General features: G+C 44.9%; 1 protein-coding gene across 11 annotated transcripts in view; it reads left to right on the forward strand.

The window, feature by feature from the left end:
• ANK1 (ankyrin 1) overlaps positions 1-16080 on the forward strand; it is a 329883-nt gene that overhangs the window by 220668 nt on the left and 93135 nt on the right. For all 11 annotated transcript variants that reach the window (XM_060181879.1, XM_060181902.1, XM_060181866.1 and 8 more), the window contains exons 3-9: positions 3169-3267; positions 9723-9821; positions 10915-11013; positions 12409-12594; positions 13904-14002; positions 14748-14846; positions 15100-15198. In XM_060181879.1, the coding sequence (XP_060037862.1) occupies positions 3169-3267; positions 9723-9821; positions 10915-11013; positions 12409-12594; positions 13904-14002; positions 14748-14846; positions 15100-15198 (780 nt within the window). The remainder of the gene's footprint in view (positions 1-3168; positions 3268-9722; positions 9822-10914; positions 11014-12408; positions 12595-13903; positions 14003-14747; positions 14847-15099; positions 15199-16080) is intronic.

Consider the following 16080-nt stretch of genomic DNA (forward strand, 5'->3'; position numbering starts at 1 on the left):
AGACAGAGAGGGGAGAGAGAAAGATAGACACCTGCTTGGAAGGTCTACACCTGCTTGTGAAACGACTCCCCTACAGGTGGGGAGCCGGGGTCTCGAACCGGGGTCCTTACACCAGTCCCTGCGCTTTGTGCCACATGTGCTTAACCCACTGCACTACCGCCCGACTCCCTGTCTGTTTCTTTTTCTCCCCTTTTCCCTCTTTACTTTTCTCTGTCTCTATCAGAAAGAAAAAAAAGAAAAGAATGAAAGGGCTCTGGGACTAGTGAAGTCATGTGCAGGCATCAACTCCCAGTGACAAGGCTGGTGGTAAAAGTGGGGGGGGGGCAAAGGTGTGTGTGTGTGTGTGTGTGTGTGTGTGTATGTGTGTGCATACATATAATGGATGCAGGCCCCTCCATCCCCTTGTCCATCTACCTAGGCAGGGCTGGTTGCACTGATGTGCAGACTTAGCCAATTGAGGGTGTCAGTCAGACTGGTCTCATCTAAACAGGAAGTAGGTAAATTTCCCTTCCGAGCCCACTCTCTTTTTACTGACACTCAGGACACCCTATCTATTTGCTCTAAGACTCTGATGTAATGGGAGTTGTATACACTTTCCATTCTCCCAGCACTTGGTGCTTGTCCTATGTGTCATTTTGTTTCTCTTCTGGTTTTAGCAAAGCAGTGAGACTGATCTGGGAAAAGGGGAGTGCATTACAACTCCTGGGGAGACTTTGTGCCTTAAAAACATTCTCCTGAAACCAATGCCCTGGGAATTTCAGAAATACACAATGGAGCTAAAGAAGAAAGAGAGAGACAGGCTGGAAGTATGGATCGACCTGTCAATGCCCATGTTCATCGAGGAAGCAATTACAGAAGCCAGACCTTCCACTTTCTGCATCCCACAATGACCTTGGGTCCATGCACCCAGAGGGTTAAAGAATAGGAAAGCTATCAGGGGAGGGGATGGGATACGGAGTTCTGGTGGTGGGAATTGTGTGGAGTTGTACCCCTCTTATCCTATGGTTTTGTCAGTGTTTCCTTTTTATAAATAAATTTTTTAAAAATCTAAAAAAAAAAGTGTGTGTGCTTGTGCGTGTGTTGGCTAGAGACAGAGAAATTGAGAGGGAAGAGTAAGATAGAAAGGGGGAGAGAAAGAGAGACACCTGCATCACTGTTTCACTATTTGTGAGGATTCCCCCCTGCAGGTGAGGAGTGGGGCCTTAAACCTGAGTTCTTGTATGTGGTAATATGTTCACTCAGCCAGGTGGGCCTTGTGTGTTTCTCACATCATTGTATTAAGGAAATAATGGTTTATGGAACAGTTGTTGACAAAAGAATTCAATTTCTTATCTTCTCATGATAGATGCATGCACATCTTTCTCACCACCAAGTTTTTCTCCACTGTCATACACTAGGTTCCCAATACCCTCTCTACCTCCATGTGTTAAGTGAGATAAGCCAGATACGAGAGAATGAATTCCTCGTGATCTCTCTTAGTAGGTGGAACGTAAGAAACAAGAAAAGGAAGGAGAAACACAGGATGAAGTTTGGACTGGGATTGATGTATGGCAGCGAAACAGACTGTTTATGGAGAGATGCATCATTCATCCCTCAAAGCACACCATCAAGAGCCAAGTCCCTCATTTCATTTCCAAAGAGTTTTTATATATAATATAAATATATAAATAAATTATATAAATATAAAATAATGATAAATATGTAATAATTAAAATAAATATATAAACCATATAATTATATAAATTAATTAAATATATGAATATTATATATTTATATGTAAATATATAACATAAATAAATTATATAAATATATAAATCATTGTATATGATTTTATTATATAATAATAAAAATATATAAATGTAAAATAATTATTGTAAATGTAAAATAATTAAAATAAATATAAATAAAAAATATATTATATATATTATTAGCAAGAGCTTAGAGTGGCTCTGAAGCATCTTCAAGAAAGAAAGTACTAGAGCAAAGTTGGCCAGACTAGAAAATGAGAAGAGGATAGTGGGTAGACAACTCACCCAACAGAATGAACAAGCAAACAACTGAAGGTGGAACTTGCTTACTGACTAAAATTTACTTCCTTTCTCTATATAGAGCCACCCTCTACTCATCCAGTGGAATTAAACTTTAGTTTCATCATGTTGTCAGAATTGCTTGTGGCTCTAAGTAGCATTTTTTTATAGTCAGTTTCTCCCAGGAAATTCCAAGACATCTAAGTACCAGGATCAGAAGAACTGGAGTCAGTAGTTAGAACTTTGCAGAGTGGTGGTCCATTGTGTATTGTGCATACATTGGATGTATGGAGCTGGGGTTTGATCCCCAGCAATGCCTATGATGAAGTGGTGCTCTGTTCTCTCTCTCTCTCTCTCCTTCCTTTCCACTCCCCCTCTGCATCCTCCTCTCTTTTTCTTTTTCCCTCTCTCTCTCAATCATAAATAAATCTTCAAAAGTAGCACCTAAGCTTGTCTGTTTCCATCAAGCTCAATAAACACTTCACTGGATATGGCTGGAACTTGGGTTAGAGAGAGTTCTGATTTTATAAACTGGCAGCTGAGTCTGGAAAAATGTTTGTTTCCTCTAAAGCGTAACTGTTAGTCACACTATGGTCACATTTGAGATGATTAGGTGGCAAAAGGGCTATTGTAGGACCATCTTCTGTTGTTTAATAATCAGGAAGCTAAAGGTACGAATAGAGCAGATGAGATTTGGGGGTCTTCATGTTGGAAAAAGCTAGGAAGTCTATTTTAAGTATATTTCAAGGGGCCCATGACTTTACTAATTTTTGTATGACCCAAACAGCTAACATGAGGTGGGCTAAGGTATTGTCTGGGGAGATGGTGTCAGAGTTGGAACAAAATCTAAATTTCAAGGTCTCTCATTGGTTGTATGAGAGCTTCCCATGCTTAATGCATGTCCAGAGAATGATGATCATGTTAGCATCCTTCCTTTCTTAGTCCATTGATGAATTATAGGAGATTTGCTCAGAGGTGGACTGATTCAGCTCTATACCAGGCTGCTATCACTCAGGTACTTTGGCTTCTTCCTGTTCATCCCTATACAAGTCTCCTCACAGGAAGGGGTCTTGTTTTAGCCAAGGGGAATAGCAGCATAACCTCACTAATCATATGCTTCCTGCCTCTCTTCTCTTTACAGAATGGGTTGAATGGCCTGCACTTGGCCTCTAAGGAAGGCCATGTGAAGATGGTGATTGAGCTTCTGCACAAAGAGATCGTTCTAGAAACAACAACCAAGGTAAGTGTATTTAAGAAGCAGCCTTTAAGGAAGCAAGGTATCTAAGTTGGGAGGTCTTGCCTGTGCTGCTTCAAATCCAGGCATAGAAACTAGCTCTTCATGAGAGAGCCCCAGACACCCAAATATGTTTGGTTTTCTTTTGCCTTTACTGTCACTTTCCCTATCTGATAGTCCCGAAGTCATCTGAATACGCAGGGCTCTGTTTCCGCAAAGATCTGGTGGGGCTGTACGTTATCCTCATCACTAGTTTGTAAATCTAAAATAGAACCCCTTTCCTGAAGCTGTGCACCTTCTCAAGGCCACTGACTCCAGTGTAAGGGCAGAACGTGTCAGTAAGGCTGCTGAGTCCAGATCCTCACTGTAAGACTCTGTACTCTGTGCCTTTAAGCCACTTACTTAGCGAGCAGGTGCATCGGTTGCCTTGTTGCAAAATAGAGTGAATAATACTTGGCTACAGGACTGATATGAAAATCAGATGAGACAGTATGTATAAAATGCCAGGCATATAGAAAGGAATCAATAAATACATATGAAGGGGTGGTAATGCACCCAGTTGAGCGTGTGTATTATAGTGCACAAGGACCTGGGTTTAAGCCCTTGGTTCCCCTCACTCCCCCACAGGAGAGGAGCTGTATAAATGATGAAACAGTCCTGCAGGTATCTCTCTTTCTCTCCATCTCTATCTCCCCCTGCCCTCTCTATCCTGTCTCTATTCTGTCTCTATCCAAAATAAATATATAAATTAATAAATAAATACTTATGACCACACTGTTACTTAGGGAGTAAAAGAGTACCCAACCCCCTTACTCCAATTTATCCTTCTCAAGCTAAGCTTCCACACTGTTGCCTCTCCTTACTACTTTAGACTGCGCCTCTTCCCCTAGGAAGCATTTGGAGTTGTCTGATATCCTGCCTCTCACAGTAATGTGTTTCTCCCCATAGCAATAGGTCAGAGACTCCAATGACTTAATTCCAGATACCACAATTGTCTCGAAACTTTACATCAGGCTCAACCTGACGCTGTTGACTGGCTACGGAAGAAGGGCAAATGCTAGAAGAAGAACCACAATTGTGGAAGTGATGCAGCTCCGGGTTGAAAATCATATTTTCCCCCTATATTTTTAATGAGAGAGAGAGAAAGAGAGAGGAGAGGGGGAGAGAGAGACAGACCACAGAACACCACTAAAATCTGGCTTATGATGGTGCAGGAGTTGAACCTGGAGCCCAGGACCATCAGGCATGAACATGTTTTTGCATGACTATTATGCTATTTCCCCCAATTCTAATCTTTCCCTTATACGTGCATTTGTTTATTAAGTAAGGTGCAGCTAGAACTATTTTATTTTTATTTATTTATTTTTCCCTCCCCCTTATTTTTATTTAAAAAATATTTTAAACTTTATTGTATTTGATAGGACAGAAAGAAATTGAGAAGGAAAGAGAATGGAGAAGGGGGAGAGAGAGATGCCTGCAGTACTGCTTCACCACTTGTGAAACCTTGTGGAAGTGGGGGGGCTTACACCCATTTTGCTTGCACATAGTAACACATGTACTTAGTCAGGTGCACTACTGCCCAGCCCTTAAGATAGAATTTAAAACAAGACAACACCTCTCTTCCCACATCACTTCTGTTTACCAAATTGCTGCCTCTTCTTCTTTTGCTTTCTTTGGTGCTTTCCATGTTTTTTGTTTGTTTCTTTGTTTTTCCTTTTGGCCTCGTGCCTTGTATCTTCCATCTGCAGTTTATAACACATGGTCTCACACACAGCCTCAATGTCAGTTCCACACAGCAAGCATTTTGCCTCCTTGTTAGAAGAGAACCAGAACACAGTGGAGAACAGAGAGACTGTGTGGTTATGATGTGATCCAGTAAAATATTATGACACGAATCATCTCTTGAAGGGAGGTTCTATAATTTTCATGTCATTGCTGGAAGGTGAAAAGATATCATGGGTAACAGACCAAATTGCTATTTCTGAGTGTTGTCTGGCCATTTCTTTCCAGCCCTGTGACAAATGCCAATTGTCCCCACTCTGCTCTTTTCTGAGTACTCAGGGACTGCAGTGTTTTTCCCCTTCTGATGCTTTCACATACCTGGCTGAGAGCTATATACCATCTGATGATCTCTGTGTGGGTTAAGGCAGCTTTTCTTCAGCTTTTCTTCCCCCTGGCAAGAGCTGCAAAAACAAGATGCTTCAGCACTTTTACGCTCCCTGAATCCCCCCTCCTGACTGTTATTTTGCAAGGGAACACTTGGTGTGTCTTTGTTATTTATAGACACTTCAGAAGCCAGTATAGTTCTGAATGCCACACAGAGAGAGAGAGAGCGAAAGGTGAAATAGTAACCATGGGCTAAGAAAGAGTAGGAACAGATTGGGGGCAGCCAGAACTAGAGACAGACAGAGAGAGAGAGAGAGAGAAAGAAAAGAAAATGTCAAAAGGCTGATGTCATTTCCTAGACTATGTCTAGGAAGCACAAAACACAAATACTCTAGCCTCCCATCCTCCCAGCTGGAAAGCAGTTATCTAAGGTAGCAGTGAGTAGGGAAGTGGCAAACCTCACTCACTCACTCACTCACTCACTCACTCACTCACTCACTCACTCACTCACTCATTCACTTACTCACTCACTCACTTACTCACCTCCTACTTGAGCTAGCTTCCCTTCCATGAACTCTTTTATCACTCCAGGGAAATAGAGAAATTGGGTCTTCTCGGATCTAAATATAGCTGAATAATTTTACCTGCTTCTTCCAGGGCATGAGCCTTTATACTGAGTCAAAACAGAGCCTCCTATCACAACTCCATCCCTTCTGCCCGAGTCTTCCTGTGCAGGCATGTGTGTTGGGGTTTTGAGGAGGCATCCCCCAGGATCTTCACTTTCTCTAGTCATTGTTGCCCTCAACCCAAATCCAGAAGATGCTCTGATCCAGGCTTCACAGTCACTGGCCCACAGCTGACCAGCATTCTCTTTATATCTGTTCCCACTGGGAACAGTGAGTTCCAGTCAGAAGGGGAAGGGGAAGAAGGAAGAAGTGGCATCACTTCTGGAGTCTCCTGAACCCTATTCTTAGTCATCCCTACATGGTTGGTGCCTGACATATGCTTGTGCTCAGTGAGTGTCTGAGCAAATGACTGACACAGCCTGCCTCCTTCCAAATGGGGTGAAATGGAGAGATGAATCCAGATTCCTAGAGAAGGTTCTAGTGCCAACAGCCCTCTTCCACTTGGTACAGCCAGTGAGTTGGACCCAGGTGCCAAAGCCTCTAAATGGAGTCTCTTCAGACTTCTATGAAAAATGATTAATTAACATTCATCTCTGGCATTTGCTCCCTGGTGCATGTTTGGGGAAGAACTCTTCTGTTTCTCTAATGGGACTAAAGGGAGAAACCAGAAAGGTGAGTTCAAGAAGCAGCAAGCTGAATGATGCTGGCACTGGCCATGCTTTGCTGCTCAAATCACCAGAGGACAAGAAAAACAACACCACCTAAGGGCCAGGTGCTGGCGCACAAGGTTGAGTGTACATGTTGCAATGAGCAAGAACCTGGGTTCAAACCCCTAGACCCCACCTGCAGGGGCAAAGCTTTATGAGCAGTGAATCAGTGCTGCAGGTGTCTCTCTTTCTCTTTCCTCTGTTTCTCCCTTCCCTCTCAATTTCTGTCTCTGTCCAATAATTAAGTAATTAATGTCAAACAAATAAACAAAAAGCATCTGAACTCCTTCCCACCCCCAAGGAAATCTTTGTTGGACTTCTTACCTTCCTCAGGGAACATGGGGCAGTGATGAGTGTGTGTGATGAGTGGCCACAGGGCTGAGTCTTCAGTTTCTCAGCTTTATCTGCATAAGGCAGCTTCCCCCCACCCTCCAGAGGATATGTGGTCTCCAGCACATGGACTGAGTTTCAAGTGCCTACTTGTTGGAGCCTGAGCTTCTGAGATGGATCAACACATCTTTGTGTCATTCACTTTAAAGTGCAATACATATAGGGAAGGGGATAGTGGGTGGTGGCTCACCCAGTAGAACACAACACATGTGTTACCATGCTCAACAATCTGGGTTCAAGCTCCCACCCTTCACCTTCAGGGAGGATGCTTCATGTGTGGTCAAGTAGTGCTGCAGGTGTCTCTCCTTTTCTGTCTTCTTCTCCCTCTCTATTTCATTCTGTCACCCTCTATCAAAGGAAGAAAAAAAAATGGCTACTAGGAGCAGTGGAGTTCTTAGGCAGCTACTAATATCAAGTCACACCCCTAGTGGAATGAAAGAAAGAGGTAGAGATGATAGAGATAGAGAAAAAGAGGGGGAGTGAAGACAAAAAGAATAAGAAAAAATGTTACACTGTCTGAAAAACATTTTTTAATATTTATTTATTCCCTTTTGTTGCCCTTGCTGTTTTATTGTTGTTGTTATTGATGTCACTGTTGGATAGGACAGAAATGGAGAGGGGAGGGGAAGACAGAGAGGGGGAGAGAAAGATAGACACCTGCAGACCTGCTTCACCGCCTGTGAAGTGACTCCCCTGCAGGTGGGGAGCTGGGGGCTCAAACTGGGATCCTTATGCCGGTCCTTGTGCTTTGCGCCACCTGCGCTTAACCAGCTGTGCTACTGCCCGACTTCCTGAAAAACATTTTAATGAGGTATTTGGAGGTCTCTGATCCCTGAGGAATGGTGGGGGGGTGCTACTATTTCATTGCAGGCCCTATTTGACAGAAGTTCTTTCTAGTGTAACCAGTGAACAGGATGCCAGTGTGATCAGAGTGGGGTGTCACCTTGACTCTCCATTCACTCCATCGGAAACTGCATTAGTTCTCCAAAAATGACAGATTATTATTAGTAGTATTATTACTTCTATAGCTACCTATATTTTTATATATTTACCCATTTTATGGTCTTGCCTTCTATTTCTTTTTTGAAATATTTTTTATTTTATTTATTTTTTATTGGATAGAGTCAGAGAGAAATTGAGAGGGGATGAGGAGATAGAGTGGGAGAGAGATACCTGCAGACCTGCTTCACCATTTGTGAAGCTTTCCCCCTGCAGGTGGGGTCAGGGGCTTGAACCTGGTTCTTTGTGCACTGTAATGTGTACAATTAACCAGATGCGCCACCACCTGCCCCCCTTCTATTTCTTTCTATGTCATACCTACTACTTCTGAGTGTCTTTTTTTTCTCTTCTCTCTCTGGATCCTCATGGAATTGGAGTTCAGAGCCCTTTGGTCATCTTTCTCTAGCACTTTTCCTCCTGTGAGGTTATAGACTTCTTTATGGGGTGCAGAAGGTGTAAGGTCTGGCTTCTGTGATGGCTTCTCCATTTGACATGAGTGTTGGCAGGTTGATCCATATTCCCAGCCTGTTTCTGTCTTTCCCTATGGGGCAGGGCTCTGAAGAGGTGAGGTTCCAGGTCACATTGGTGAGGTCTTCTTCCTAGGGAAGTCAGGATGGAATTTTGGTGGCTGAAAGGTGGTAAGGTATAAAGCAGGACAAAATGTTTAATAAACAAGAACCAGGGAGTCAGGCGGTAGTGCAGCGGGTTAAGCACATGTGGCACAAAGCGCAAGGACCAGCAAAATGATCCTGGTTCAAGCCCTCGGTTCCCCACCTGTAGGGGGGTCGCTTCACAGGCAGTGAAGCAGGTCTGCAGGTGTCTATCTTTCTCTCCCCCTCTGTCTTCCCCTCCTCTCTACATTTCTCTCTGTCCTATACAACAACAACATCAATAACAACAACAATGAAAAAGAACAAGGGCAAAAAAAGGGAAAATAATTAATTAATTGATTTAAAATTTTTTAAATAAAAAAAAAAAAAAACAAGAACCAAAAAGTAGGAACAGAGCAGATGATAATAGGGACTTTGGGGTGAAAATAAGCTAGGAAGTCTATTTTAGGTATATTCCTAGGGGGCTCCTACTCCTTTTCTACTTGATACTTTACTTCCTGTCCTCCTACTCTGTCCTTTCTCACCATTGTCCAGGATTTTGGTCTGTGGCTGTCATAGAAATAGCATCAGAGGAGCTGAACTCCTGAGTTCTGATAGCCTCTATCTCTCCAAGGCTCCAGGTCTCAATGCTGAGGGGTGTGTGTGTGTGTGTGTGTGTGTGTGTGTGTGTGTGTGTGCGTGCACGTGCATGCACTGTCCTGCAGAATCACAAATTGAGACTCTTAGGAGTCCATAAAAGACTGTTGTGCCCAGTATCCCTCCCCTGAATACCCGAGTGTCCCAGGGAGACCAGTTATGTGTACCTGCAACACATTTGTGTGCTTCCTTAGCAGTCTTATTTTTTTCCCCATGAAGGACAGAAGGATTTCAAAGCATTTGATGTCAAGTGCACATATATGGGTTGTCTACCTTGCCAGACCACCAGGGAGAGCCATTTCCCACCCCCAACCTGAGTCCCCTTCCTCCTACCAGCGCCTCTGCTCCTGTGGAAAACCTCCTCTGTTTTCCCTCTTGTGTTTCAGAAAGGGAACACAGCTCTGCACATCGCTGCTCTCGCTGGACAGGACGAAGTGGTACGGGAGCTGGTCAACTATGGCGCCAACGTCAATGCTCAGTCTCAGGTGATGATGGTTCTGTGGTCCTGGGTTAGAGAGCTGGGACTTTCTCTTCCACCTGTGTTTCTGTTACATGATGGGTAGCCTGGCTATTGCAGTTTCATGTGCACAATGTGGCCAACTCCAGTTTGTTCTTTTCAATGATTTTATTGATTAATTGGATGCATTGGATCGACCTTCCCGTGGTGCATCCCGTGAGTACCCATTCATTGGGGAAACTGACGATCCTTCCTAGCCGACTGAATCCACATGGATCCCAGTCACTTTCAAAGCCAGCAACAAGCAGCTCCTGACAGCTTTCAACCTGACGCTGTTGACTGGCTACGGAAGAAGGGCAAACGCTAGAAGAAGAAGAATTGATTAATTTTTTATGAGAAAAAAACATCAGAGCACATCTCACCTCAGCCATATAATGGTACTAGGATTTGAACCTGCTGTCTCTGAGGCCTAGACATGAAAGTCTGATGCACCATTTCTGCACTATTTCCTAGGTTCCCTGTGTCTAGTTTTATTAGCAAACTTTCTTTTTCCTTTCTTCTTTGTTTCCTGCCCCATTCTTTCTCCCTTCATATTACCAGAGCACTGCTCAACTCTAGTTTATGGTGGTGCTGGGGATTTAACCTGGGACCTCAGAGCCTCAGGCATGAAAGTCTTTTGCAGAACCATTATGCTGTCTCCCAGCCTCACCCTGTATCATATCTTCTTGTTTTGACTGTCATTCTGAGAACATTGGAGCTGGTTGTTGTGGACCCCGCTTTGGTTCACTTAACCAAGCAAATAATATGCTTAGTTCTGATACACTGGGGGAAAGAAGGATGGAGGGTGGAGTGATGGTGGGCTATGGGAGTTGATGGAGAAAGAACTGAAAACTAGAGGATGAGCATATATGCTGATGCTGTTGATAGATACTGATGAGGGCCACAAACAGACTTCCATGGAGTGTCACCCTGCATCATTTCAAAGAGACAATCATAAGAGATAAGTGGGACTGTGATTCAGTGGGCTGGGTGAAAACTGGAAAAAAAAAAAAAAAAGCTGTCCTCACGTATCCTATCTCCCACTTCTGTGGACTTTAATGACGTCTTCTCTTGGCTTACAGAAAGGCTTTACCCCACTATACATGGCAGCGCAAGAGAATCACTTGGAAGTGGTTAAGTTCTTACTGGAAAATGGAGCTAACCAGAATGTAGCCACAGAAGTAAGTACACAGGGAAGGCATCCTCACCATGGGAAGCCTCTGGGTGTGGGACTTTGCTGCCCCACTGTGGTTTCTGAGACATAGATTGGGGCCATCCACTGTCATGGCTGACATAGTGCTGTTAATATGTTCCTGACCTTCAGCTCACTGTCTACTCTTGCTCTGTTTGGGAGTAAGAGATAAAGTCCTGGATCTTGAGGAAAAAACCTCCACCCCTAGAGAAGTATCATCTGAGTCTGTCATTCCTTCTATAACTAACTGTCAGTCAGAGTTCAGGGCACCAGTATGCCGGGCTAGCTTCGCGCGGCGGGAGACAGACGACCAGGGACACATGGCTGAGCAGAGAAGCAGTATTTCTTTATTCACGAGCCAAGGGTTCAAAAAACTAATCTAATCTAATCACAACCCCATTCTGTCCTGCATCCTTCTCCTCCGGTGGCAGTGTCAGGAACCCAGGAAGTATGTAGGATAGGGGGCGGAGAGAAGCAATAAGTGTGAAAAGGCAAGGACTAAACCAAAATCTCCCGGAGGCAGGGGGAGTGAGACCAAACCAATGTAACAGAATGACCATGTAAATAGACCACAACGTCAAGCAATGTAACAGAAGGGATCCCAGAAGCAGAACTAGAAGCATACCAACAACTAACTCTGAAGATTAGGCAGGAGTGTGGCTAAAGGTGGGTGGGGGAGGTATGGAGGTTATTTTGGCTTAACAAGCCTAAGTTTGACCTGAGTGAGAAAGGCCCTTACCACCCTCTGACCACTCTCTCCCCCTTTCAATCTTAGAGAAATGACAGTAGATGTGACCATGAGTTTTGTTGGTGGTAAAATGTTGAAATTGGGTTAGGTGGAACCAGGGCTTCTCTGGATTCGTGACTGGAAAGATGCAATGATTATCCAACAGTGTCATCATTCTGCTTTGTCCCTGGGTGCCTATGATCCTTAGCCCATGACTGAGGGCATCAGTAGCAGTATCTTATAATCAGTGCCCGACTGGTATTCCTTGCATTGGCTAAGTCATGAACTGAACTGAAGATGATTGTGGCAGGTTCCATGCTTCAAGCCAGCATAGATGTAATGAGAGGAGAGAAGGCAGGAGAATGTTGCTTTTAGCACTCAGTGGAACTGGGTTCTGTCATTCCCAAATGATACAGGGAAAATGCATTAAATTCCTAAGGAAACCTACTGTAGGCTCTGTGAGGTTTGCAGAGAAAGAAAAGGGGCTTGAGAAAGGCTTCAAAGAGGAGGTGGTGCTTAGACTGAACTTGACTGAGAAAGGCTCTGAAGAACAGACATGGAAGGAAGTTGCAGAGGACTGAGAGCAGTGGGGCTTCCTAGAGGACAAGAGTGGCCAAATGCTGTCAAAGCCAACGAATCCTCCCCACTTCCATCCAGGACGGCTTCACTCCTTTGGCCGTGGCTCTGCAGCAGGGCCATGAGAATGTGGTGGCTCATCTCATCAACTATGGGACAAAAGGGAAGGTGCGCCTTCCAGCCCTGCACATCGCTGCACGCAACGATGACACTCGCACGGCTGCTGTGCTCCTACAGAACGACCCCAACCCTGACGTGCTTTCCAAGGTGAGGATGGGTAGGGGGAGGGGGTGGCAAGGATGCTAAGGACAGTAGAGAACTGCCAGTTACAGGGCACCATCACTTCCCAGCAAGTCTCCAGACTAGAGATGATCCCACCACCCTAAGCGCACTGGGTCATTGGATTCCCAATGATGACACAATGATAGCAACCACAGTGGACAGTCCCACTTTATTTATTTCAAAAATTTTTTGGAGGGGTCATTACCCAGGCTACGGCATCCTGTGCCAGCTTTTTCAGGTCGAAAGAGAGACAGAGAAACAGAGGGGGAAACATCACAGCACCAAAGCTGTCTCCAGTGCAGTGGGGACCAGGCTCAAAGCTGGGTTGCACATAGAGTAAAGCAAACACACTGTTCAGTTTATTTTATTTATTTCTCTACCAGGATTATCGGTGGGGCTCAGTGCCTACACAACAAATCCAACTGCTACTGGTGGCCATTCTTTCCTTTTTATTTTTTTCTTTCTATTTTATTTGATACAACAGAGAAACTGTGAGGGGTAGGGGAGAGAAGGAGGGAGAGAGAAAGACAGATACCTGCTTCACCACTTGTGAAGCTTCCCCCTACAGGTGGGGAACAGGGGCTAGAGTCTGGGTCATATCTGTAAGTCTGTAGTCTTAATTTCTTCCTTCATGGTAGTAAGGGCCCTGCATGGAACTGTTTGCATAGTCTCCTCCATCCCAGTGTGGGATTTGTCTGGCAAACTACTGACAGGGTTACATGTGCTCTGAGGTTATGAAATGGAATGATGCCAACAGACCCACCAAAGGGGCCAAAAGTTGACTTCAATCAACCAGCCAAATCAAGGCACATCTTTAAGGGACTGAAACAATCTCTGGAATTGGCATCAATTCCCATTCATCAATAAGTTTCTTCATGCATTCATACGGGGCTTACAGAGTTTGAGGTAACATCAGCCTGCAGTATGCCCAGGTGAACCACAAACTGAAGAATATGGGGCCTTCAAAAGTGGTACCTGATTTTTAAATGTAGCTTGTTTTGTTTTATTTTGTTTGGCTTTACCTGAGCACTGCTCAGCTCTTATGGCTTATGGTGATGCTAGGGACTGAACCCGGGATTAGAGAGCCTCAGGCATGAAAATCTTTTGCATAACCAGTATGCTATCTTCTCGCTTCCCCAAGGAATCTCTTAACAGTCGATGTCCTATCAGTTCAAATCTGTTTTCTAAGAAGGGCTTTCTAGTCTACCAACTTGTTCAGAATCCCCAGGGTTGGTTCTGAGACATGTACTGTGCCTGACATATGATAAACTATTGTCTCTCTGTTGTGCATCAGACGGGCTTCACCCCCCTCCACATCGCTGCTCACTATGAGAACCTCAACGTGGCTCAGTTACTCCTCAACAGGGGAGCCAGTGTCAACTTTACACCACAGGTGAGGCTCTCAGGCAGCCCTGTGCAGGCAGGGGACTTGGAATATTCAAGCTTCTATATGCTGTGGCACCTTGGATCTCCTCAGTCCTGAAGACACATTCATCAGTGACACAGCCCTAGTGTCTGTTGAGACTCCTCACTGGTAGATTTCTATGACTTAGTTTCCATTTATTTTTGTTTGTTTGTTTGCTTGCTTGCTTTGGCTCCAAGGTTATCACTGGGGTTTGGTGCCTGTGCAATGAATCCACTGTTCTTGGCGGCCATTTTTATCCATTTTGTCGGACAAGACAGAGAGAAATTGAGAGGGGATGGGGGAACTAGAGATAGAGAAAGAAAGATCGACACCTGCAGACCCATTTCACCTCTTATGAATTGACCTCGTGCAGGTGGGGAGCCTGAGACTTGAACTGGGATCTATGTGCAGGTCTGGTCCTTGTGCTTCATACTATGTGTACTTCACCCAGCTTACCACTCCCCAGCCCCAGGTTTCCACTTGTTCATTCCAGGGAAGGATCTGGTGGGCAGGGGAAGGGCTGGCTGTTTCCCAGGCCATGGTGTTGATTCTGGGAGTCCTTGGACTTGACCAGCTGGCTGTGATTCATTCGCCTATGGAGCCTGAACTCTTGTTTAGGCAAGCTGGTTTCCAGCGACTGGTGTGTGCCTGCAGTTGTACCACACAGAGGGGGACAGGGTGTAGGGTGCAGAGCAGTTGTTTTCAGAGTGCGCTTACATTTCTCTCCTTGCAGAACGGCATCACGCCACTGCACATCGCCTCCCGCAGGGGCAATGTCATCATGGTGCGGCTGCTGCTGGACCGTGGGGCCCAGATTGAAACTAGGACCAAGGTGGGTGCCGCAGGGTTCTGTCTCAAGGCATGATGGGCTCTCAGCCACAGGGGTGCAGGAGGGAGAGTGACAGCTATCCGAACACCCCCACCAGGAGCAACCCCCCAGGGAAGTCAGCGTGTAGTGGGACTCAGGAACATTTAGGCTGGTCCTTAAGAAAGCAACCAGGCTTCTAGGGGGCTGGAGTGATGCTGCAGGCAGTCTTCTGAAAGGTGCCTTTGGGGCTTTCTGTTTCTGTCTCCATCTGTTGAAGGATGAACTGACACCTCTCCACTGTGCAGCTCGGAATGGGCACGTGCGAATCTCTGAGATCCTGCTGGACCACGGGGCACCCATTCAAGCCAAAACCAAGGTGCGTGCAGCCCACCTTGCCAGGGAGGAGCACTTTGCAGGCAGGGCTCCAGGGAGTGAGCATATTGCTGAGAAACAGGATGCTAAGCTAGTGAGTGCACTGCTGGCTCCAGCACCTGCCATACAAGAGACTGACAGTACAGCTCTAATTATCTAGATCAGGGTCGGCACATGTTTTCTCTGAAGGGCCAGGGAGGAAATATTTTTAGGCTTTGCAGGCCACTGTGTCTGTCAGAACAACTCAACACTGCAGTGTGTTGTGATGAAGAAGGCTCTATGGGCTACTTACAAGCTGTTGACCCATTGCCATGTGCAAAGGACCCAGCATCAAGCCTCCAGTCCCCACCTGCAGGGAGGAATCTATACAAGCAGTGAAGTAGAGCTGCAAGTGTCTCTCTGTATCTCTCCTTCTCTACCTCCCCTGCCCTCTCAGTTCTTCTCTGTCCTATAAAAAACAATAAAAAAAAAAAGACCACCCAGAGCAGTGGATTTGTTGTACAGACACCAGTGATGACCCTGGTGGCAATAAGAGACAGAAATAAAGAGAGGAAGAAAGAAGGAAAGAAAGAAACAGGAAAAGAGAAGCAAGCTATGGGGATGCAGGCAGGGGAGACAACATAATGGTTATATAAAAAGACTTTCATGCCTGAGTCTCTGAACTCCCAAGTTCAATCCCCAGCACCACCATAAAACAGAGATGAACAGTGCTCTGGTCTCTCTCTTTCTACCTTTCGTTCTGTATTTCTCTCTTATTAAAATAAATAAACAGATAAATAGACAGATATTTTTTTAAAAGAATAAGATGCACATGCCTGCAAAAGTTTACCACAAATACAATTTGGCAAATATATGGATAAGCGTTGAATGAGTGTACAGCTAACAA

This window comes from Erinaceus europaeus, chromosome 2, assembly GCF_950295315.1.
Source record: "Erinaceus europaeus chromosome 2, mEriEur2.1, whole genome shotgun sequence".
NCBI classification, from domain to species: domain Eukaryota; kingdom Metazoa; phylum Chordata; class Mammalia; order Eulipotyphla; family Erinaceidae; genus Erinaceus; species Erinaceus europaeus.